At 52.2% G+C, this 22,848-nt stretch overlaps 8 protein-coding genes across 8 annotated transcripts; 4 read left to right on the forward strand and 4 right to left on the reverse strand.

Annotated features, from left to right (window-relative positions):
• Window positions 1-862: 862 nt before the first annotated feature.
• Window positions 863-2,290, forward strand: VTN00DRAFT_6837 (uncharacterized protein; the record flags this gene model as incomplete). Its single annotated transcript, XM_069433517.1, has 2 exons — window positions 863-1,001; window positions 1,521-2,290. The coding sequence occupies 2 exons, from the start codon at window positions 863-865 to the stop codon at window positions 2,288-2,290; spliced, it is 909 nt and encodes a 302-aa protein (XP_069286891.1).
• A 392-nt stretch (window positions 2,291-2,682) lies between these two features.
• VTN00DRAFT_6838 (uncharacterized protein) lies at window positions 2,683-4,888 on the reverse strand (the record flags this gene model as incomplete). The annotated part of the gene is made up of 3 exons (XM_069433518.1): window positions 2,683-3,902; window positions 3,958-4,060; window positions 4,115-4,888. 3 exons carry the CDS (start codon window positions 4,886-4,888, stop codon window positions 2,683-2,685), a joined length of 2,097 nt encoding a protein of 698 aa, XP_069286892.1.
• A 1,072-nt stretch (window positions 4,889-5,960) lies between these two features.
• VTN00DRAFT_6839 (uncharacterized protein) lies at window positions 5,961-6,950 on the reverse strand (the record flags this gene model as incomplete). The annotated part of the gene is made up of 4 exons (XM_069433519.1): window positions 5,961-6,080; window positions 6,132-6,512; window positions 6,566-6,676; window positions 6,738-6,950. 4 exons carry the CDS (start codon window positions 6,948-6,950, stop codon window positions 5,961-5,963), a joined length of 825 nt encoding a protein of 274 aa, XP_069286893.1.
• Window positions 6,951-9,721: 2,771 nt separating this feature from the next.
• On the forward strand, window positions 9,722-10,505 carry VTN00DRAFT_6840 (uncharacterized protein; the record flags this gene model as incomplete). The annotated part of the gene is made up of 2 exons (XM_069433521.1): window positions 9,722-9,882; window positions 10,202-10,505. The coding sequence occupies 2 exons, from the start codon at window positions 9,722-9,724 to the stop codon at window positions 10,503-10,505; spliced, it is 465 nt and encodes a 154-aa protein (XP_069286894.1).
• A 1,106-nt stretch (window positions 10,506-11,611) lies between these two features.
• VTN00DRAFT_6841 (uncharacterized protein) lies at window positions 11,612-14,082 on the forward strand (the record flags this gene model as incomplete). The annotated part of the gene is made up of 3 exons (XM_069433522.1): window positions 11,612-11,779; window positions 11,836-12,579; window positions 12,634-14,082. The coding sequence occupies 3 exons, from the start codon at window positions 11,612-11,614 to the stop codon at window positions 14,080-14,082; spliced, it is 2,361 nt and encodes a 786-aa protein (XP_069286895.1).
• A 1,442-nt stretch (window positions 14,083-15,524) lies between these two features.
• VTN00DRAFT_6842 (uncharacterized protein) lies at window positions 15,525-16,814 on the forward strand (the record flags this gene model as incomplete). The annotated part of the gene is made up of 2 exons (XM_069433523.1): window positions 15,525-16,094; window positions 16,155-16,814. The coding sequence occupies 2 exons, from the start codon at window positions 15,525-15,527 to the stop codon at window positions 16,812-16,814; spliced, it is 1,230 nt and encodes a 409-aa protein (XP_069286896.1).
• A 578-nt stretch (window positions 16,815-17,392) lies between these two features.
• Window positions 17,393-18,259, reverse strand: VTN00DRAFT_6843 (uncharacterized protein; the record flags this gene model as incomplete). Its single annotated transcript, XM_069433524.1, has 2 exons — window positions 17,393-17,776; window positions 17,867-18,259. The coding sequence occupies 2 exons, from the start codon at window positions 18,257-18,259 to the stop codon at window positions 17,393-17,395; spliced, it is 777 nt and encodes a 258-aa protein (XP_069286897.1).
• Window positions 18,260-18,592: 333 nt separating this feature from the next.
• Window positions 18,593-20,695, reverse strand: VTN00DRAFT_6844 (uncharacterized protein; the record flags this gene model as incomplete). The annotated part of the gene is made up of 4 exons (XM_069433525.1): window positions 18,593-19,578; window positions 19,649-19,902; window positions 19,969-20,270; window positions 20,363-20,695. 4 exons carry the CDS (start codon window positions 20,693-20,695, stop codon window positions 18,593-18,595), a joined length of 1,875 nt encoding a protein of 624 aa, XP_069286898.1.
• Window positions 20,696-22,848: the final 2,153 nt, after the last annotated feature.

The following is a 22,848-nucleotide window of genomic DNA, read 5'->3' on the forward strand; positions in this document are numbered from 1 at the left end:
TAGCTCGTACACGGCTTGTAGAATGATGAGATCCAGTGATAACTTTTGCTGTAGATGCCACACCCATTTGAAAGCCTGTTTCATCACAATTGTAGATATCCTGTTCAAGAATACCATATTTTGCTACAGTATTTTGAACAAGATTGAACCAATTCTTGATAATATCTGGATTCTCACATTGTGCTTGTTGATAATCATACCTGCGATTGTATTTTGATGCAAGATCATTATGCCGCTTGATAAATCGGGTCACCCAATTTGGACCAATTGATGTAGTATTGCCTTTGCGATCAGATAGTAATAGATCTGCCATTCTGCATACAGTGGCATGAGATGGTGGTAGACCTCGCTCGTCCATATCAAGAATCCACTTTTTGAGTGAATATTCTTCTGATTTTGTGAGCTTTTGACTATTTGGCATGGTATCTGAACGTGCTGTTCTGCCGCAAAGCCGATACTGGAGGGTCCGTGGAGGCACATCAAATGCTGTTGCTGCTGCTGCTTTGCTCTAAAACTGCCCATTCTGATACGCCCTTATAGCTAATAGAAGACGATCTTCTTGATTAACTGCAGAATCTGATGATTTTGGTGGCATATTGGGTGGTTGAATAGGGGCAGATGGATAGGGGGGAAGCTCGGAACTTTTGCGCCGCTCGGTGGTGGATTACGAACATGACGCGATGACTAACCCAACCTCGGTCACCTGACAGCGTGTCTCTCCCGCCTGCGTGTCACCGCCCCGAATCTTCGATCATCATGCAGGCTCTAGGCCTAGCATAATAATACACTCATGCGTCGTCATCATCCGATCATCGTTCCTATTTAACAGTCCCATAAAACAATAACCGGGAAAAATGAACACATGGCCACAGAAGAAGACGATGATGGCGGGCTCACTTTCTACCCTGCATTCTGCCACAAGGCCTCGCCCACGCACTTCGCCTGGGTGAAGATGTCGGCGGCAGATGTGCATCGGCTGAAGACTAGACGGGGGTTTGAGGGTAGGTACTTTGCTTTGCATTGTTGCGCAATTACTTGTGTTGAATTTCTTTCTGTAGTCGTTGTTTCAGTTTTCTTTCATGCTTATGTATCTACACTGTCTTTTAATCGAGTTTCAACTCTTTCTATTGGTTGGTTTTTTATTTTCCATGTACAAGGCCACGACCATGATGTATATTTCTGGGCGATACACCAGCACATGACAGTGTTCTCGTATTGAGAATTATATTTGTTCCTAACCAAGAGACTTGTATTTTCATTTCTTTGCCTAATCGTCTTTTTTTTTTTGTTTTCTTTAACACCATTGAATGTAATACCATTCCGCAGACCTTGACCACCGCGCTCTAAACAAAATAACCCCCTATTGACTGAATTAAATCAAACACGAAAAAGCAAAAGAAGAAATCAATTCATGTTTCCCTTTCTTTCGCGTTCCGTTACTATATTATATTATACTAACTACATTATACATATATACTCTTAAATAAAACCAATGCATTCGCTAACACACGAATCAACAGGCCAAAACCTCTACTTCTACCACAACCACCCCATCCAATTTGTCTGCCTGGCGGGCGTCATCGTCGCCAGGACCGAATACCCCCGCCGCACCGTCCTCACCCTAGACGACAGCAGCGGTGAGACCATCGAGATCGTCGTCCTGAAGTCCACGCCGCCGGATGCCGCGGGAAACGATATCTCTGCGCCAGCAGCTGCAGCAGCAGAAGAAACATCCTCGGCACCACCACCACCAGCAGGTGCTCCAGGCCCAGACCCAAACCCAGAAGCCTTAAAACCCCAACACCTGACCTCAACAACGCACTCCCCCCTCTCCATCACCCCCCTGACCCCAGGAACCGTTCTAAAGGCCAAAGGCACCCTCTCCACCTTCCGCTCGTCAATACAACTCAACCTCGAACGCTTCGCCATCCTCCCCGACACCAACGCCGAGATGCGCTTCTGGGACGAGCGCGCCCGGTTCCTGGTCGAGGTGCTTTCGGTCCCCTGGTGTCTCGGGGAAGAGGAGGTGTTGAGGCTGCGGCGCGAGGCGGAGGAGGAGGGGGAGAAGGTGGCGAGGGAGAAGAGGAAGGGGGAGGAGAGGAGGAGGAGGAAGGCGGAGAGGGAGGAGAGGGATCGGAGGAGGATCTGGAGGAGGTGGGAGAGGGAGGAGATGGTGAGGGAGAGAGAGGCAGCGGTTTGTAGGGAGGCAGGGAGGAGGGTGCAGGAGGTGCAGGTGCAGATGCGGATGCGGAGGAGGGATACGAAGAGGGAGAGGGAGAGGAGGCAGTGATGTATGTGTACTGGCGGAGTTCTTGGGTATCATTCTTCATCCTCAAGAGAGGTACTACGAATATAAGCTTATCCAAGTTTAACACACAGACGGATGCAAGTGCACTACAATAATGGCTTCAGCTAGGCTACATAAGAAAATAATACGGGCAACGACAAGATACATTCATGACATGAGCACGTGAATCGTCATCATCAAGAAGTCATGTCAAAATGGCCAAGAAAGGAAAAGAAAAAAGAACTTCAAGTCAAAAACCTCCAGCTGGGTATCTTAATTCGTCAGCCCAAACAACGCTTAACAGGGCCGCCGGTAATCAGCCTCCATTTCCACGTCGAAATCGTTGCCAGCGTTACACCCTTGAAAGTTAGATCATCCATGGCAAGGGCTTTTCATTATAGCCTCCTCCATCCGCTACCGACAGGACCACCTTGGCTACCGAATATGCTGCGGTAATAATCCTCATCGCCACTGCCCCAGTCCTTACCACGTCCTCCGGACAGAGGATAGTCATGATACCTATCCCTCTCACGTTCACGATCTCGTTCCTTCTCACGGAGCGACTTGTACGTCACCCCATCCTCCAGATCCCGCTCGAAGTCACAGTACCGACGAGTACTGTCCCTGCCCCTGTCCTCAATGATGTCTGGTCCAGGGATGTCAGACGCTGAAGAACCCTGTTGATACGCACTAGTACCTTTGTGGAAGCCTCCCAGATCTGGATATCCGGAGGAGGAGGAACCCTTATCGTGCGCGAAGAGGTCGCTCTCGGAGTGTCTGTAACTGCTAGGTCCATTGACTCCGACGGAAGAGCTGCGCTTCCGACCGCTCTTTTTTGTTGACGTAGAACGATGTAGACCCGTACCTGAGCTTGTGCCTGCGGCAGCAGCCCGCAGGTAGTTCGGGTCTTGGGCGTAGGATGCAGATGGTCGATGTCCAAACGGAGAAGTGGGTGAAAGAGTATCTTTAGGTCTGGTAGTGGTGGAGAATGAGTTGGTATGCTTGTGTCTAGTAGGTTTAGGCTCGCCATAGATCTTTCCTCCACCAGGATGGGCGGTGTACGGTTTCCGTTCACGCTCAATTGGACGTTGTGGGAGTGTCTCTTCTTCATCGTCCACCACTGCAGATGTTGGTGCAGTATGTGGCTGGTGCTCGCGTTCGATATGAGGCGAAGTTGGCCTTGTGGAACCACCTGCAGAGCTTGCATTGGTCATGTCCACAGGCACAGTGCGACCATGCGATCGAGTTTTCGAATTCTCTTCTTCCACGACGGGGGCTAGTTTGACGAAACAGTTCTGAGTGAGGGATTCCTCCAACTTCTCTCTCACCGTGAAATCGGGTATATCCGGGAACAACCTTCTTGGTATTTCTTTAGGAAACCTCTCCTTCTTGTCGTCCGGGTTACTGATGGGCATATCCAAAACCGCTTTCTGGAGACGCTCATATTCCCTTTCCGGATGAGCCTGGATCATCAAGGTGGCCCAGCGTTCAAAACCGCGAGGCGTCAAGCCTGGAATATCGGGTTTCTCGCGCAAATCCCCCTGAACGAGGTGGTGCTCTGCCTCTATTTCTCGATACATTCCCGAAATTGCGGAAGTCCGGTGGTTGAAGATCTCTATGGTGGTGACGGTTAGAAACGAAGTCGAACATGAAGAAGTAGTGAGACTAACCTTGCCATGGATACGGGTCCCATGCCACCTTGGTGTCTTCGTAGAACTTTTGCATCTTCTCCGGAACTATGACAATGGTATTCCCAGGTGCATAATTTTCTATCTGCGACTCAGGTTAGAGACCGCAAGATCATCAAATGTTAACTCTGCGACTCACCAGGTGAACCGCAATTCCCCGTAGGAATTGACCGAGCCTCGGGGTAGGCTTTCCATCCTCGAACAGCTTCCCCCATATCCTCTCTAGTGTCGTCATTTCGCTCAACGTGGAAACCCGTGAAAGCGCTTTCGGTCTAAAGTCTTTCTGGGTATGATCACTAGTATGGCTTGACGGTGAGTCTAGTCGTTCCACTCCGGGAGCAGGAGAAGGCCTAGGGCTGGTACGAGGGTATTTTGTCTGCAGCGGTGGCGAGCGATATCCCTGATTTGATGGCGTCCTTTGAGGTGGGGGTGGATAGACGTTCTGCGCAGACGTGGAAGCAGACCGGGAATTGGGATGGCTTGATGAAGGATACGCTTCATGGTGAGCGGAAGGTTGCGCAGGCTGGTTCTGCTGCTGGCCCTGCAGGTTGTCCAACCCTGTTACCTTGAGTTGCTGGATGACGGCCGCGGTGACCTGAGCTACAACTTCTGGTGGCATATAGTTCGAAGTGTCAGCCTTGTTGAACGCAGACGCGACAGCATTGGTTATGCCTTCTTGATAAGGATGCAGAGGCCGCGGAGGCTCTTGGTAGGGCGCAGTGGTCGGGTTGGATGCAGGCGGCGGTGGCGGCGGCATAGTTGGTTGCGGCATGTAAAGTCGGTCTGTCAAAAATTGGGACGGATATGGAGCCGCGTAGGAAGCAGGATGAGCAATGTTCGGGTCGGGATAGAGCCCGTTGAAGCCCTGCTTCTCGTACGAGCCCGGGCTGTTGTGATAACCATCATATGCCATGAGGACTGCGGCTGTACAAGAGATGACCACTTCTCACGGGTCTAGCTCGCCCGTCAGCCGGTAGAAGGACGAGAAACGTATCTGGTACCTTTCGCAAGCGACAGTGAAGGGTCTTCTGACAGAAATGACAAGAGTCTCGGGCGCAGAGTGCTCTGCGCAGGTGACAGGCGCCTCACGGGAAGGAGGGGCGGCGCTTCGAGGTCTCGAGTCAGTCAGGCAACTTCGAGAGCGACTTGGCTCAGCAGTTTGCAGTCAAAAAGTTCCTGAGGTAGCAGACGTAGTAAGAGGAGAACAGGAAATGTGTCAGAAAATAAAGACGTAGAGCCTGGAGAGTCAGGATGATATTTGGAGGAGGGGCACAGCCCTGATAGGCCGCGGGCGCCGCTCCAGGCACTACGTCACCTGCTCCGGGGCTGATCGCTTCATGGCCATCGTGGAGCGTCATCGTCATCTGGCCTATGATGAACGTGTCTACCTAGGCTACGTGCTCTTCGATTCAGCCGCTTCGTCCAATTCGGCGGATTCGATAGGCTCCAACCCGAGGGCTTTCCCTTGAGTCACTATCGATCGTCGGTTTTAGGCCCCTACCCTCCAAAACCTCGACCGTAGAGTTCCGTACGGACTCAGTCGCATGTTTCCAAAGTTGTTTTTCATCACGATCTTTTTTCTCCATGTTGATATCGCCGGCGCGAAGGTGGGTATCGCTTGGCGGATCGCGGCGTCTGAGCCAAGGTTCCGCTGCGGTTAGCTGCCATGGTTCCTCGCCGTTTGGATGTACCATTACAGCCTGCCCCAGGTCCGCTTCTATTTCTGCGAGTCAAATGGACTTGCAGCTATTACTAAAAAAGAGCTGCGCAGATCATAAAGCCCGCAATTGCTAATGTCAAATTTCAGAGTCTCAAGGGACAAGGCCTAGCTAAGATGGAAAAGAAAGTCAACTAAAGAGGGCCGCAGCAGGGCATGGAGGGGAGAGCCTAAAGGTCTGCCTTGAGCGCAAGGGGCTGGAAGAGACCATGACAGCAGGACACGGAAAAAAGCCCATCCAGACTGTGAGAATCTCGCCCCCCAACATCTACATATAGTTTTCGATGTCGTAGTCCTCATCATGCTCATCGTCCGACTGGTCAATGGTAAGGCCCTTGGACTCAGGAATGCGTTGACTCGGGGCTTCGTGTTTCTCAAATCGCGCTCCCTATAAAACTCAGCAGACGGCTTTCTGTAACGTGCCACAAATAATACTTACAGGGATCTTGGCAAATCCAGGGTTCCTCCTCCTTACAGGTAGCTGGTTGCTAGGATTGTCACGAAGGTCTCTGCCAGCTGCTGGCGGCTTGAGGCCCCAGGAGGCCCATCCGCTGTGGACTGATTTCGCAGCTTCCGACTGAGGGCTAACGCGCTTATGGCCGATACCCTGCGGATCAAAGGCAGTAAAGGTATGGCCTCGCTCCTTGCTCGAGTCGGCCTTGCCCCCCTCTCGATCCGGTTCGACCCAGACGCCGCCACCAACAGAGCCGTCATCATCGTCATAATCGGTGGTTGCCACGCTTGGAGCAGTACCACGGAACGCGGGCTGTCCCTCGTTCAAGTCGAGAGACTTCTGTGTGGTTCCCTCGTCGTACTGGCTCTGCATTCCAGTTAGCCTTTTCTCGTGGAGCTTAACCATTTGTCAGGACTCACAGTAGCTGTAGTTGAACCGTACATCGCAGATTTATCGTTCTCGACAAGCGTTTTGGACTCCTCCAAGATCGGGTCTGCCTCGAGATCGTTCTGGACGCAATTCATGCATCTCTATGGAAACCAACGTCAACCTTAAGTAACTTCCAAAACAAGAGGGAAGCTGGAAACTGACCGCCGTGTCAGGGTTGTGGCGCTGATTCTTTGCAAACTCGTCTAGACTCTTTGTCTTGTCACAGATAATGCACGTCATCTCAGAGTTCTGAGTTCCGGCACAGGTCCTGCACTTCGCGTATCCAGGACCGTTCAGGTTGAGAGCCTTGTTACCATCGACGACAATGGCATGGCGTAGGACGTCTAGCTGCCTCTTCGAAAAGGCAGTCTGCATACGAATCTTTTTGCATATCTCACACTTGACCCTGAAAAATGATGAGTTTGAAATTTCTCACACACCAAGTGGAACAGAAGGTCATTTTACTTTTCAGGGAGAACAACATTGTCCAGCCTTATTACAGAGGGACTCGATGTTAGTAAGTCTCGTTTATTTAGGAGAGAATTACCTACTGCCTTTTCACCCCTTCGCTGTAACCTCCAGCGTACGCACTACGACGTGGCGGCATGATGTCGTAAAAAGGAGGCCAGTGAAGGAAGACGAAACTCGAGATGGCCTAAAGGCTTGGATTCGAATAGGGTGCTTCGCAATTCAGACCAAGGAGGGATACCTTTGGACCCCAGAAGCTGAGAGACGTGGCTGGGATGAAGTAGGCGGTTGAGGATGAAATGTGATGGTCATTTGGCGATCAAACCAAAGTAGGCTGAAGTACGGCAGCAAAGAGATTCACTGCTAAAAGCTCCAGAACGCGCAATAGGGACGTACCCACGTCTCCAGAGGGAGTTACCTTGGGGATGCTCTGGAGGTGGAAGTAAGTAGAGCCCTGTGGCTGGTCAAAGGCCAGAGGGGAGAGGAGGAAGGAAATTGAAGCAACGCCATATCAGAACCGTGAAGCAGCGCAGGTGAAGGAGATGAGGACAGAGTGAAAGAGGATGTGAATACAGAGGACGACCTGACAGGCGCCGGGTAGATGCAGAAGGGTGAACCAAAGAAAAGAAGGCGGGTGCCCGCAACTCTGTAGAGTGCGGCCGGAATATCTGTACCATCCATGTCAATCGGGAATCTGTGTGAAAGCAAGGTAGGCACACACAACTGAGTTTCGACAAAAGCCATACCGAAACGATGAACCTCTCTGCTCTGATACTATCACCGGTCCTTGCTGTCTGATCATGCACCAAAACTAGATAAGTCATATTCTCAAATTGCAACAGGTCAGCGGAAGTTGATGGAGCACAGATCCATGTTTGCTTAGCGGCAAGACATGGGTGGTACAAAGGCAGAACATCAACCCAGAATTTCTTTTCAATCATTTTTCCTTCTTGCTCTGTTAAATAAAGGTCAATAGACAGCCTGGCATCCAGCATCATCATCAGATGACTTCAATGGCACTTGGATGACTCAACCAGATAAGATATCGGAAGAGATATCCGCATGGAAGGATATAAAAAGAAATTCACAAAGCACAGAGAACTGCAGTAAGTACAGAGTACGTTCTTCTCAAAGCTTAGCAACATAGACTTTCTCTAACTCCAGGCAGGAAAGAAAAGCTCTGATCGAGCACGTCTCCAGTAGAACGTGACGCATATCAGATCACAATCTGCTGCGAACAGCAGCCATGGAACGTGGGAGATCTGAAATCGAAAACAATCCGCACAGCATGAGGCAGCTAGCGGGTCTCCAGATGGCCATCTTATCTCCACACTCCTTTTTTTGCTTCATGCATGCTTCCCCGGGTTCTCCTTTAAGCCTCTCAGGGTGCGTCCCCTTCCAGCTTTCCATGGATCGTGGCCGATCGACTTCTTGCAACCATGGATCATTGCATATCCACCAAGTTAGTCTTGCCCGTCCCATCACGAAGGGTCGCTTGGATAATAGCGTTAACTTTCAGAAGCCAAAACCATTCGACCATCATCATGTTCGTCGCCGCCGAGGCTCTGACTAAAAAGGGGAGGGGGGAGTTCATGTTCTCGTGGAATTCTAACGGCTTCTAGGGCCTCTGCTAGCACTCCACTGTTGCTTGAAACTCCCCTCTATCCTTCGCTTTGGGTCTGGCGATCCTTAACTTCCGCGATAATTGCACTGACACTCCGGTGGGCTAGATTCTGTTACTGTGGAGATCCGCGTTCCCCGGCCCCGGCTTATGGAAAAGACCCATGGAACGGTATGCAAGATCCAATGATGTCCTCCCGCCGGGACGGATCCGGAACCCACGTTGTGATCTCTTCCAATAGTGTTAGACCAGGAACGGAGCAGTGGTTTCCATGGGCCACATCTCCGATCCCCTAGCCTTTAACCCTCTTTGTCCTGCGACGATGCCCAAAGATTGGTACGGCTCGGCCCAGGTCCCAGGAACGTGCTGCTCCCTGGAAACTGGAAAGGGGTACAGACGTATCCGCTATGCCATGTCTATCACGAACGACATCCCCGCGGCGCAGAAAGAGGAAATTAATCTACGAAGCATAAATACGCAATAATTCACAGAAAACAGCTTGTCATGCACTTTTCACATGGATCGCCAGAGATAAACAGCAACAGGTCATTGGCCGGGTTCATCGGAAATTGGGTTGACAATTGGGTTGGTAGATGCTTACTTGATGACTCGAAGTTCCCGCTGCTTGCTATTTACTGAAGGTTAAGGTTCACCTGCCAGCGAGACCCTGGTAATCCCGCCGCCGTTGGGCATTCGATCGCCGGCTCGACCGGGATGTGGTGCCAGAAATCTCAAAATAATAAAATATTCACATTGTACGGCAACAAGAAGGTCCTTGGAATCACGTGGTGTCAAGGTGTCAAAGCCTATCACCCTTGACTGAGTGTTGTTCCTCCGATTGCCTAGGTTACCGCTTCAAACACACAATTGATGGGATTTCTTCTGAGGGGCAAAGGGGGGAGGGGTAGGATGAGTGGCAGGTATCACTATCACACCGAGATCTTGACCATCATTGGATCTCAAGACGGTTCCAGTTTTGGGATGTGTTGCCCTTCATCTGCTGTCAGCTAGGATGCCTTGTTGTACGGGGAACGAGGGTTCTGGCCAACCATTATTAATGTTAGCCGCTGAAATTCAGGGACAACAGAGCTACGATGGACGCGTGATGGGACTGCAAAACAAGGCGAAAGGGAAGCAAGCCGCGGTGGTCAACGGCGTGACTGCGTCGTGGAAGGGCCCACAGCTCATTAATCTTGGCATCAAAGAGCGTTGGACTTGGTAAGGAACGGGGTCCGTCCACGTATCCATACGGTGTGCGGGAGCGATGATACACGGCCGGTACCGTTTCCAGCACGCTCGCACTTGTGCGAACGGCCTCGTCTGTGCTTCTCCTGACGTCGCCTGGTAGACTCTTAGCCTGATGCGTCGTAGTAGCGAAAAAATCTCTTCTCCAACGCAACCGTGTACGGAGGACACAGGATCGAGAAGGCCAGCATCCTCCGCGAGTCTGTCCGCCGTGCAGGAGGATCCTGTCAGCCGCAAAGTTAGTAGATGATAGATAGGAGGATGTTGTGCAGCATATCCGGCCTTCCTGCAGGCTGCAGCTTCACAGCAAGGCCGCCAGAGAGGGGGGGAGCTTGGAGAGAGGGGCCAGGCCTGAAATGAGAAGCTCCATTCCGATCGCCGCGTGCCTTGGGCGCTGGGCTGGTACCTGTTTCGGTACATACCACGGACGTGTCACATACGGTACGGACGACGGGGCGGCGCGGCCAGCCAGACGGGGCCGTCCCCCCTGGCCCGGCCGGACTAGAGCAGGCTCTAAGGCTGCTAGCCCCGAGACTGCGTGTGTCGCGCTGACAGGCCCTCAAACCGCCGCCGTCCTGCTGCTTCAAGCCCAATAATCCACACCCTCTCTGTTCCCAGTCGTCGTCAGGTCCCCCTCTCCCCAATCCAGAAATGGCTCTCCAGCTCGGTTTCTTTTCGTGATCAGCTCTGCTCGGGATTTCTCCCCCTAAATTCGTCTCCGTCGCTCGTCCTGTATTACTCCGTCCAAACGGTCTGCTGGGCTCACCACTATCAGCCACCATTTCACTCAGTGGACCTCCGCTCCTTTCCCATTCCTCTCTCGTTCGTCAATTTACTGACCCCAGGTGGAGGTCCTGTATCCATCGTCGCAGTCCTGGAATTTGTTCTGCTAAGCTCGTCTGCTCGTGCTGCGCGTGTTGTGTGCGCTGCTTGCTGTCACTCCGCCCCCCCTTTGTCAACACCTCGCTCGTGCATATTGACCCTCCTCCCGCGTTCGTTCCTCGACGCGAGAGGGCCGTCTGCTATGGCAGCATCATTTGCCCGGTAACAGGCATCCAGACACCAACAGCTGCGTGCTTGTCCCGCGATTCAAGTTCGCGCTATCTTCAAGCCTCAGCCCTCGATCGTTCGTTAGCACTCCACGGCCCAACCTCCTAAGGTCTCGCTTGGGACTGCCATCATACCAGGGGCTCCCAAGACTTCCGACCTGTTGTTTAGTGGCTTCCGCTCTACGGATCCGCCCCCGTCGACGGCGTCGCTGTAGTCCCCAGGGCTTTGGGTCTTCGATTCCTTTTCCAGATCTTCTCTCCTCCACCTACCTCTCTTTCTCAAGAACCGCTTGACCGCTCCCCTCCTGTTCGAATCACCGGAGTGGGCAGCTCGCTCAAGTAAACAACCTCTCCATCTCACCTGTCCACTTGTCCAACTCACCTAATCTCTTGCATTCGAGACTCACTGCCATACCTATCTTCGCGAGCTGACATCATCTACACCGAACAATGAGCACGTTCCCTGTGTGTTTGAGGTAATTCCAGCAGTTTAGGGAAGGTTTATATTATATCATAATCTTGGTCAGAAGTATTGCCTGAGGTGAGTTACAATAACAAAGAACCAGGGGGAATGTTGTCTTCTAACATGCGCTATTCCAGTCGTTACTGAACTCTCCTCCTTTTTTATCTGCGGGCAGAAGAGAAGAGACATCATGACGGTCTCCTACGACACCTCCGTTCGGGGATCCTCCCAGAACTCCATGGCTACACTGGAGGATAAATTCGAAGTGCTAAAGGAAGTCGGAGATGGAAGCTTTGGCAGTGTGGTACTAGCACGTGTCCGTACTGCTGGTTCCTACGTAGCACGGAGGGGCACAATGGTAAGCATGGACCCCAGGAGGAGTTCTGCATTTACATATGCTTACATGAATCACAGGTTGCTATCAAGACAATGAAGAAGACCTTCGACTCTTTTGCTCCATGCCTGGAGCTGAGAGAGGTCATCTTCCTGCGAACACTGCCCCACCATCCGCATCTGGTGCCGGCTCTTGACATCTTCCTTGACCCCATGACTAAGAAGCTTCATATCTGTATGGAGTATATGGATGGGAATCTTTACCAGTTGATGAAAGCAAGGGACCACAAGCCCTTGGAGGGGAAGCATGTCAAAAGCATTCTCTACCAGATCCTTGCTGGGTTGGACCATATCCACGCTCACCACTTCTTCCATCGCGACATCAAACCTGAGAACATCCTCGTGTCGACATCCGCACCCAGTGACTCAGCATTCAGCCGATACTCTAACCTGGTCACACCTCCTTCGACGCCGGCATCCTACACAGTGAAGATCGCGGATTTCGGTCTGGCTCGAGAGACCCACTCGAAGTTACCTTATACTACATATGTGTCGACGCGCTGGTATCGAGCCCCTGAAGTCCTTCTGCGCGCTGGTGAATACTCGGCGCCTGTCGACATGTGGGCCGTTGGTGCGATGGCTGTTGAGATTGCGACGCTGAAGCCGTTGTTCCCCGGTGGTAACGAGGTTGACCAGGTTTGGCGTATCTGTGAGATTATGGGTAGCCCAGGCAACTGGTATAGTAAGTCCGGTACAAAGATCGGTGGAGGTGAATGGAGGGAAGGGACAAGATTAGCACAGAAGCTGGGGTTCACTTTTCCAAAGGTAAGTGGCTAGATCGCACTATGCAAAGAAGCGGTGAAGCTAACACTCCGGCAGATGGCTCCACACTCGATGGAGAGCATCCTCCAGCCACCTCAGTGGCCGGCTGCGCTTAGCAACTTTGTGACTTGGTGTTTGATGTGGGATCCTAAGAACAGACCGACATCCTCTCAGGCCTTGAATCACGAGTACTTTGCTGATGCAGTGGACCCGCTGCGGCCGAAGTCATCGACTTCCCGGCTACTTGGCCGGAAACAGTCGGACAAGAGCTTCAAATCTTTGTCGAAAGAGACAGGCGATTCACCGAGTCTGTCGGTGTCATCGAAGCCGTCGTGGTTCAGAAGATCACTTATCGGAAGATCAGAGAGCCCTGCACCTACAGTCGAGCAAGATAGTTCGTCGCGGCCGTCAGCGGTCTCGTACAATGCGGCCCCAGATTTGCATGCAGCCAAGGGCAAATCCACCAGCAAGCGAGCCACGTGGGCGAATGGGGCTCCCATGCCTATTTTGCCCTCAATTCGGCCTGTATCGCCTCTCTCTAATGCAGTAACCGCCCAGGCAAACGCTAGTATAGCACATCTGAATGAGGGCGAAACTGGAAAGTCAGGCAACAGCTTGAAGCCCAAGATTGGCCGTCAGCTGTCTCTTAATTCCCATGGAAACCACTATGCCGACGTCCACAGGCAAGAGGCAGAGAGGGCACTCAATGGAGGTGGTAGTGGCAGCATTACTCCTTCGAAGGAGAGTTTCTTCTCCCATCTCCGGAAGCGGGCTCGTAGATTGTCTGGTCGGAATCAGGCCGCTGCTGCGCACGACGATGTTGAAGCCAATGCTGGGTGTGTTCCATGGTCCAATCGCTCGTCAATGGCGCTCGATTCTGTCAACTTTGATTCAAAGTCCAACGACGATTTTTCTGACTTGGATAAGGCTCTTCAAAACGTGAGATACTCCCTCGACGCAGGCACTCGCAGTATTCCACCCCGTGTCGCTTCTCCGCCTTCGATCACCCAGCCGAAACGCCAGTCCCTGCCTCCAGGCACCGTCCGTTCGATGACTGAGAGCCCATCGTTGGGGGCTTCCAGTGGACCAGTCTCGAACCGAACCAGACGAGCGATGCAGATGTCCACTCATCCTGTTCACCGCTACGAGACCCCCGAGGAAGAAGATGAGCTCCTAGATGAGGTGTTGCACTCAACAACCAGGGCGGCTATGCATCTTACCGAGGGATCCTTGATGGATAGTGGCATGTCACATGATTCATCGATTCTGGTGCACGACGGCGGCCGCCCACTGCCCAACCCTTATCCTACACCATCTCCTTCCGCGAAGTGCGACGGTATCTCCTTCGGCGATGACCAGTCGACACCTTCCAGGGCAAAGGGCTCCAACATGAAGACGGAGAACGCAAATTCAAGCCGTCAATGGCCAACACCTCCTTATGAGGAGAATGAATGGGCAAACACGGCGTCCGCTGGTGTCTTTGCTACTGGATCCACCTACCGGTAGTCATCCGCTACCTGACTACTATTATTTACGGTGATAGCCTTTCAGAACGAGGCTTTAGAGCCTACTGTTTGGTAAGGCTCTTGTAAATTTCCCTTCGTTTATTTGTTTTCATATATATATGGGGTGTGGTCGACGGGTGATTGAAAAGTGAGACTGCACAATTGTGGATTTCTTACCAAACAAGGCGTACGGATACGGTGAAATTTCTTTTCCATCATTCTACGGCGGAGGTTTGTCTTTTATGTGTTTATATTTACTGGGTGGGGCGAGGGTAGCCCGGATTTTATTTTCATTTCTTTACATCTATCATCTTCATACCCCCACAGGCCTTTTTTATAGATCTACGTGGCCTCGCGATCTGTTTTTACAATTTTTCATCTTTTTTTTTCGATTCATACCCTCCATGTGTTCTTGCTAGGTTATTTTTGAAGGTTACTGTGCAAAAATCCCACCGCGCAAGACGCGAGACCTCAGTCCGAACATTCCTTTCCTCGCAATTCCCAGCATATACCTACCTGTCAGACGGCCGACAGCCATCCTTTCCTTTTGTCTCTGTCCGTGTCCTCATCCTCTTCTCTGTACATTCCTTACACGAAGCACTTGTCGTTCTTTGAGAGGCGTGGGATTTTGCTGCAGTCATGTACAGCCCATTTACTCTGGTATCGGGATCAACCGGGCTTGCGGTGGCCCGGCATGTTTCGACCTCGAGGCTTGTAATTATAGTCATATTGTTGGCACTGTATTGCCCCCTGCACATACTTAATGGAAATATGTTAATAGTTAATCAGTGTGAGCTACTGCGGTTTCTTGAAATTAGCGCGTGCTTGAATTGCAGCCTGAACGTTCAGCAGTGTGACTTGTAGACATTTCATTGGTGTGCAGAGGTGACGTGTAAGGGCAAACTCGTGTTCGAACAAGAAATAATCCGTTGTTAGATTCTGTGACTGATTTCGGTGAGTGATTACGGACTAGCTTTGCCAATTCATAATTCTCTCAGTCTTCAGGCCGAAGCCAGGTCCTCCGTTTGCATGGAAAAGGAGAGTATCGATAAACTCGCAGTAGCCCTAGAGTCTGTGCTGCAGCTGCGCATGTCGATCTGCGGAGCAACGATTATCCGGCAAAGCATCGACAGAATCTCCGGACCGCAAAGAGCTTCATCTGCTGGACGCGGCGCAGGCGGAGGACATACCTGCAGAGACGTTTTGCAGATCGCTCAGCATTGCTGAGTTAGATACATACTTAGCGGCGTCTGAGTGGGATTTTCACTTCTTCTCGTCCCTGGGTGCGTTGCACTGCATGAGGGACTAGTCTTTTGACAGGACGGATTTGAGAAGACTGCAGGACACAGCCTGCTGTGCTACGGAGTATTTCCCAAAAATATTCCTTTATTATTTCATTACTTTGATATCAGACATATCTAAAAGTCCCCAAGCCGACCGACAATGGCGCCCGCAGCCCAACAAGCCTCCTCCGCGTCGCAGACCCCGCACCTCTCTCCCGCCGAGCTCTCCTACCTCCACACCTCCCTCGCCCTCCCCAACAGCCCAATCCGTCCCGATGGCCGTTCCCCGACCCAGTTCCGGCCCCTGACGGCCGAGACGGGCATCCTCCCCGGCGCGAACGGCAGCGCGCGCATCGGCTTCGCGGACGGCACCGAGGCCATCGTCGGCGTGAAAGCGGAGGTCGAGAAGACGGCCCTGGCCACGGATACGTTGGATCTGAGGCAGCTGCAGCGGCAGGAGCAGGATGAGTACGCGGAAGGGGACGAGGATATGGAGGGGAAGGAAGGGTCCGCGGAGAAGACGGGACATGGATCGTGGGTGCAGATGTCGATTGAGATTCCGGGTTTCAGGGATGATGATGCCTTGCCGGTGTTTTTGTCGGAGATGTTGAGGGAATCACTCGTTGGGTCGACTGCCGGTGGTGGTGGTGAGGGGGATAAGGGCATGGTTGGGGGGCTAAAGGGGAGACTGGTGATTAATCGGAGATGGCATTGGAGGTTGTACATTGATGTGAGTTTTCTTTCCTCACCTTGACTTTACTGATCCAAGAGAGTTACTGACACCCTGCAGGTCCTCCTTCTTTCCCCTCCGCTGTCATATCCGCTACCTCTACTCTCTTTAACGACTCATCTTGCACTCCTTTCCACGAAGCTCCCCAAGCTCAAGTCCCAAGGGGAAGAAGACCCCTTCTTCGAAGACGACTGGGATGTCGCAGAGTACCTCTATCCCCGCTCCCCCAAGGCCACAGCCAAGGGCAAACTCCCTACTACTACTACTCCATCTTTGACCACGCAACAAGTCCGACCCCCCGTCACCCTCCTCGTCATCTCCGTCGGCGACAACATCATCTTCGACCCCAGCCGGGAAGAGATCGCCGTCGCAGAGGCTGTCCTGGCCATCTCCATCGGTCGTGAGTATGACAGCGACAGCGACGTCAACGGCAACGGCCTAAAACTGCTATCGATCCGCACGATAGATCCCCCGGCGCGTCTGACGCAGCCGGGTGTTCCGGATTCGGAGAACGTGACCACGTTAGGTTCTACGGCCGTCGCGGAGGAGGCGACCATTCTGAACCCGTCGACGGGCGAGGAGGAGGTTCCGGGCGTGTGGAGACCGAGACGGGGAGGCGTGAAGAGGAGTCTGATCGCAAAGATGGTGAAGATGGTGCTTGAGAAGGGGGGTGTTGGGGAGGAGGTCATGGAAGGGTTGGAAGGTGTGGAGATTGGATGAGCTGGATGTCTGTTGGGTTTTGATTGCTACTGGTACTCGAATCCCGAGTCTCTGTGTTCCTCCTGGCATTTAGCTGGGGTATGGAAAGAAAATGCTTGTCGAAACGGGTGGCTGCCCTCAAGGATCATCATCATCATCCATTGCGTCCGAACGAGTAGCGTTTAGAATGCTGCCGGAGTTTTTGCCTGGAAAGACAGGGCTCAGCATGCCTCCGTTGTTGGCTGTGACAGAGATGATACCCCGAGCTGCGCAGAAGCAGCGGACACTCAAAAGAATTGCCTGGGAAGAAAAAGAATACTCAGCTAGGTAATGACCATGACGAGGAATCGCAATAGAATGAGATAGAACATGGATATTGACCGGACCGGAGTGTATATACAAACGTAACGTAATACATGACAATAAAGGAGAACATGACGCTGAAAACCGCGCTGCATATGGGGAACTCAACGTTCCAATGACCTTATTTCCGACTCATCGGCAGTCCAATGTTCGAGTAACATGCCAGACCCCCGAGTCTCTCATCCTCCTCTCAGACAGACAAACTTCCCAAAAAACCACAGCCATCTAACAAAACTTCACCAGATCCCCAACCACTTCTTCACCGGCCTCCTCCTCCCCTCCCAATCCACATACTCGTCCTTCCCGGGAGCAGCCTTCTCAGCCTCCGCAGCAGCAGCACCATCACCTTTCGCTCCCGCATCCCCCTCCCCCGGCTCCTCCAACCCATGCGCGATCCGATACTGCCTCCTCTTCTCGGCGTCCTCGATCCGCCGATGCCTCTTCTCCCTCGCGACCTCCGACTCATGCGCCACATGCATCTTGTACACCGAGATCGCCTGGGAGATCGTGTCGATGGGGTGCGACAAGAGCCCGGACCAGGGCGGAAGCAGGTGCGCAAAGGGCGAGGTCCGTTTGAAGTTTGTCGTGAATGTGAATGTTGCCAATGACGTTAGGACACCCTGCACACATCTATATCAGCAATGTCCTCCGGACAATTGAGATATACATAAGGATCCAATCCCGTCAGGGATTGGATGGGAGAAACTTACCATCGCGATCCAAATATGAATCCACCTCGACGTCAAAAACTTATACATGACGGTCCCCTCGGGCGGGAACATATGTGGGTAGCGCTTCGTGCGCATCTCCTCCTTCTCCTTCGCGGAGAGCGGGGGGCCCGGGTAGTTGTACGGCGGCGCGTAGACTTTGCCGTTGCGGGTCTGCAGGACGCGGCGGGCGGGGTGGGATGGGGGGCGGAATTTGTCCGGTTGGGCGAGGACGCGCTGTTTGCCGTCGTCGTTGGAGGATGAGGTCGATGCGGAGCGTCGTTGTTGTTGTCGGTTTGCGACGAGGTTCTTGTGTTGGTGACGGGAGAGGTAGCGGAGGGTGCGTTGCGAGATTCCTCGCGGGAGGAGGAATTGTGGGATTGTGGTTGAGGCCATTGTGATTGAGGATTTTCCTTCCCTCTCTCTCTCTCTTGCGCAGCCCTGGGTGAGAATTGGCGGTTGGGTTTGGGTGTTGATATAGATGTGGACGAGTGGACGGATTTTCGTTTCTGCTTCGCGGAGCGGATATCGGAGGTTTGTATCACGTGACTGTATACTTTGTATACAACCACAATAGATTCAACACATGCTACTTTCCAACTGACTTTGTGATTGTGTGAGAAATTTTATCTATGTAGACGTATTGGATACAGACGCTGTTTTACGATAGAATTGGATTACGAAAGAGCGATGTGAGAACAAGGTATGGAATGGAGATGGCTGGTCGGTCTACTGCAACGGCCGCTCGATATCAATCCCACCCATCTTCTCAACCAAATAGCTCTCTGACACGGGCGCTTTCAGCGTGCCAAGATACCACGAGATATCACTACCATCGCTCTCCAGCACGTGAAACCCGTTCCCTAGAAAACTAAACATATCATTCTTGTCCTCATACTCAATGTCGAAATCCTCAAACCGGGGGTTCTCCAGAAGCCGCATGAAATGCAGCCTCGAGCCGGGATACACCGTCGGCGTCCCATCGACCGTTCCATTTTTGAACCACGACGAGCACGGCATGCTCCACGCTGTCCGCTCGAGGAACTTGGTCGCGTGCAGCTCAAAGTGCTGCGAGACGGCCATCCGCGGCCGCAGGGATCGGATGTACTCGACCTGCATCTTCTTGATCACCTTCAACACGTAGTCGGTGTACTTCTGGACGATTGGGAAGAAGCTACCGTGTGCTACGGGTCCATAGGGGCCGCAGAAGGTGAAGTAGTTGGGCACGTCGCCGACCCCGATGCTGAGGTAGGGAGGGACGCCGGTGCGTCTCCACGTCTCACGGCGATCTTCGCCATTGATGATGAATTCGAATGGCGGCACCCAGGAGGTGTCGAAGCCCGTGGCGCAGGCGATAACGTCGACTTCGTGCTCGACATCTTCGTGATCTATGAAACCCCGCGGGGTGATTTCTTTTACCTCCTCTGTAAAACACGTTGTCTTCTCCCCAATGAGGGCTTCGAGGTACCCGTTTCCTGGGGTTGGTCGACGGCAGCCAACGCCGAAATTTGTGGGGATTATTTTCTTGCGTATCCGCTCATTCCCGGCGAGTTTGGCCGTCATTTCGTTCTCTGAGTACTCGCGTGCGGCTTCTGCCATCTTGCTGCCCTGAATAATGAAACCGAAGCGCTGGTTGAGCTCGTTCTCGATCATCTTTCTGTATGCGAGGTACTCTTCGGGGTTCTCTTTCAAGTATCTCTTCTGCTCTTCTGTGTCTATTGCCATGTCAGTTTGATAAAGAGCCCCTTAGTTGTTTTCTAAGGTTCTCAGGAGATAGACTCGTACAGTAGAAATTCGCTCCATCCTTCCCGGCAAACTTCTGGGCAAATCCTGCTGTGATCCACACAGGGCTTCGTATCCATGTATACAGTCTCTCCACCCGGGAATATACGTTTGGGATGATCTGAACCGCGCTGCTCCCGGCTCCGATGACAGCGACCTTCTTCCCTGTCAGATCGTAATCCTCATCCCACACGGCTGAGTGCATCAGTTTTCCTTTGAAGTCGTGCAGCCCCTTGATTGCTGGCCACTTCCAATTACTTTTATCAGCATGTCGAGTCAGCAAATACCCCAGTCAACGTCGACAGAGCCAAGAACTTGCTTACTTCAATATACCCGTCGCACTCAATAAGAGGTCAGCAGCGTCCTCGAGCACACTCCCATCCTCGAGGTTCTTGACAGTCACCTTCCACACGGCGGCCTCGTCGCTCCATTCGACGGCCGTAACACGATGGCGGAGCTTAATGAATTTCTCGATGAAGTTGTTCTCCCGCTCGACCTCCTTTAGGTATTCCCATATCTCCTTGGAAGGCGAATAGTACTTTGACCAGATATGCGGCCGCCACGAAAACTGGTAGTTGACACTGGGTATGTCGCAGGCGCAGCCGGCGTAACGGTTCTCGAACCACTACGGTAGATGATCAGATGCATGGATGAGATAGCAGACCAGCACAACAACACAAGCCTATAACCCCGTTATGAAATCGAACGATAGCTTACCGTCCCGCCAATATCAGCATTCTTCTCATAGCAGACAATATTCACGTCCTGCAGCTGCTCCTCTGCAAACTTGAAAAAAGTCATCCCCGAGATACCCGCCCCGATCACGATCACACGCATATGGCGCCTCGTACCGTAGGGCTGTTCGCGGATGGTGACGTTCTCCATTCCTGGTGGCTTAGGTCGAGCAACGGGTCCACTCGCATACGATTGTATGGACGGTTTGGAGTCATCATGGTGGTCCCCATTGGTGCCGTTTGACGAAGGGGGAGGGGGAGATGTAGACGAAAAGGCCTCTCCATTTTCGGGGGGATCGTTCGACGTGAGCGCCATTTCTGGAAGATGGATGTTCTGGTAGCTGAGGTATAGATGAAAACGAAGATATACAATTGAAAAAGGGATCGAGCAACTTCGATCAAGGGAAACCTTGATCTGCCAAAGAGAAGAGAACAGATGAGAAATAGATACCCAAGAGATTATAAAACCAACGGAGTCATATCCGCCGGACAGTACATATGTGATCCAGTCCTTCCCCTTTTCTCCAAACAAAAAGAAAGGACAGAAGCACTACTGGAATTACCCCATACTTGGAGCATATAACCGAGTTGGCGGCAGATCCCATGACGTCCCTGCACACCACCTCGGCCTGAACTCCGAGTCAGCATCTACCAGACGCCTCTTGAGTAAGTTGGTCAGGGTCGATGTGAGGGGTCGACAGGGTTGACCTCGGGTGAGGTGGGCTGATAGACATCCCCGCATTTCCTGAGAATGCAGGCGCTGGGAATATCATTGGTGCGGTCTTGCATTCTCTGTTTATTTTGCGGGTTTTGCTCTGGTCCCTTTGCTGATCTATGTACTGTACCAACATTGTGTTAGTAGTGTGGAGAGTTATGTCTGGACAAGTTGGGGAATGATGAGCAGCAGTTGTAAGAAGCTTATGGAGCTCTCGTGGGGTAGTGTTATGGGGATAGAAGCTCTGACTCCAGAGGCGCGTGGCCCATGCACGGACTCGTTAGATCGCAGTAAGGTACGATACAGCTCTAATACCGCCTAGAGTACTGGTCATGCTGGTGTTAGTTATGCGTGTACTGTACCACCATGTATCACGATGAATGATGCAGTCGATGGTTTGAGGCTGCCGCCATCATCTTTGACGAGTGTTTGGTTGTCAAGTATGAAGATACTATCTTGATGGACAAATGCAGCTCTTCCCAAGCTCAGTAGAGGATTGTACATGTAGGTTATCGTGAACCCCGGCGTGCAACCAACGCAGACAGGATGTATACATCAGTTTCATGCAAAAGAAAAGGATGTGGCAAGCCAAGCAGATACGTACACACAAGTTCTATGTAACGACTACAAAAATCTGTTCTTAAGAAACCCCGATGAGTGTTTGGGGCCTCTAGGGAAGCCAGGTTGGGCATATGTAGGTAGCTTGGCCGTGTAGAACCGTAAGATGAACTTTCAGATGCCGAAAATGACCAATTCGAGGTATCTTGACTGCCGGAATGTAGGAAATTTGCTTCCCCGACAGCTCAGCATCTTCATTCGCCGAAGACGGGATTTAGGGCAACGGCAGTTCTGGAACACGGCTTCTCTTCCGGGATCTGCGGTCAGGATGCCTTGTGCCACATGGTCCCAACTTCTTACGCCAGCGCACGGGGGCTGGAAGCCGTACGCAGTATGATGACATGTCTCGATTCTTGTGGCTCGGAGACATGTGGCTCTGTGAAAGCATGAAAGGGGGAAGAATGCAACAGCCTGTCCTGCTAGATGGAGACAGGTACCGAGGTATACAAGCTAGGTATCTCCAGCAGCGTTGGTTTGAGCAAATATCTCAACAGGATCCTGGTCATCAGTCGTAACATGCACAGCAACGATCCCCTGTCTACTCCGTACAGCTACAGACCTAGTAAAACCAGGGCAGAAGCATCGAAAGGTACGGCAGCCTACTGTATATCCGCAACAGGTATCTATAGGAGGAAAGAGAGCACCAGGGGAGCTTCGGGATGCTTCCTCAAACCCTACAACCCCCGCAGAAGATCCTTCAATCAAAGGTTCCGGCAAGCTGTGAGCTAACCCGAAAGCCCTTTGATCTGGCCGTTCCTCCGGTCAGCCAAGCGAGGTAACAACGGGACCTGAATCTGGACAACTGGCGGAAAAAAGACAGCCTGTTGCTTCCCGAACCGGCGAGGCGAACGCTCGGGCGGGAGCCAGGCCCGCAAAAAGGGATAGGGCGGTGGAGCGGAAGATTTGTGCGGTACAGCAAATGGCAGGGCGGGAATTTGAAAAGCCATGACGCAAGTAGCAAACCCGTCGAAACGTCAGCGCGTGAGGTCATCGTCTGCTCCGAGGCTCGTCCGGCCTGACGGACGCGGAAAGTGTCCGGTACCTAGCGAGGCCTGCGTAAACAACCTGGGTTCTACAGGGAGGTCGATATATGATACATTGTATATATATATATATATATATATATATATATATAT

This window comes from Thermoascus crustaceus (assembly GCF_041956765.1).
Source record: "Thermoascus crustaceus strain CBS 181.67 unplaced genomic scaffold VTN00scaffold_4, whole genome shotgun sequence".
NCBI classification, from domain to species: domain Eukaryota; kingdom Fungi; phylum Ascomycota; class Eurotiomycetes; order Eurotiales; family Thermoascaceae; genus Thermoascus; species Thermoascus crustaceus.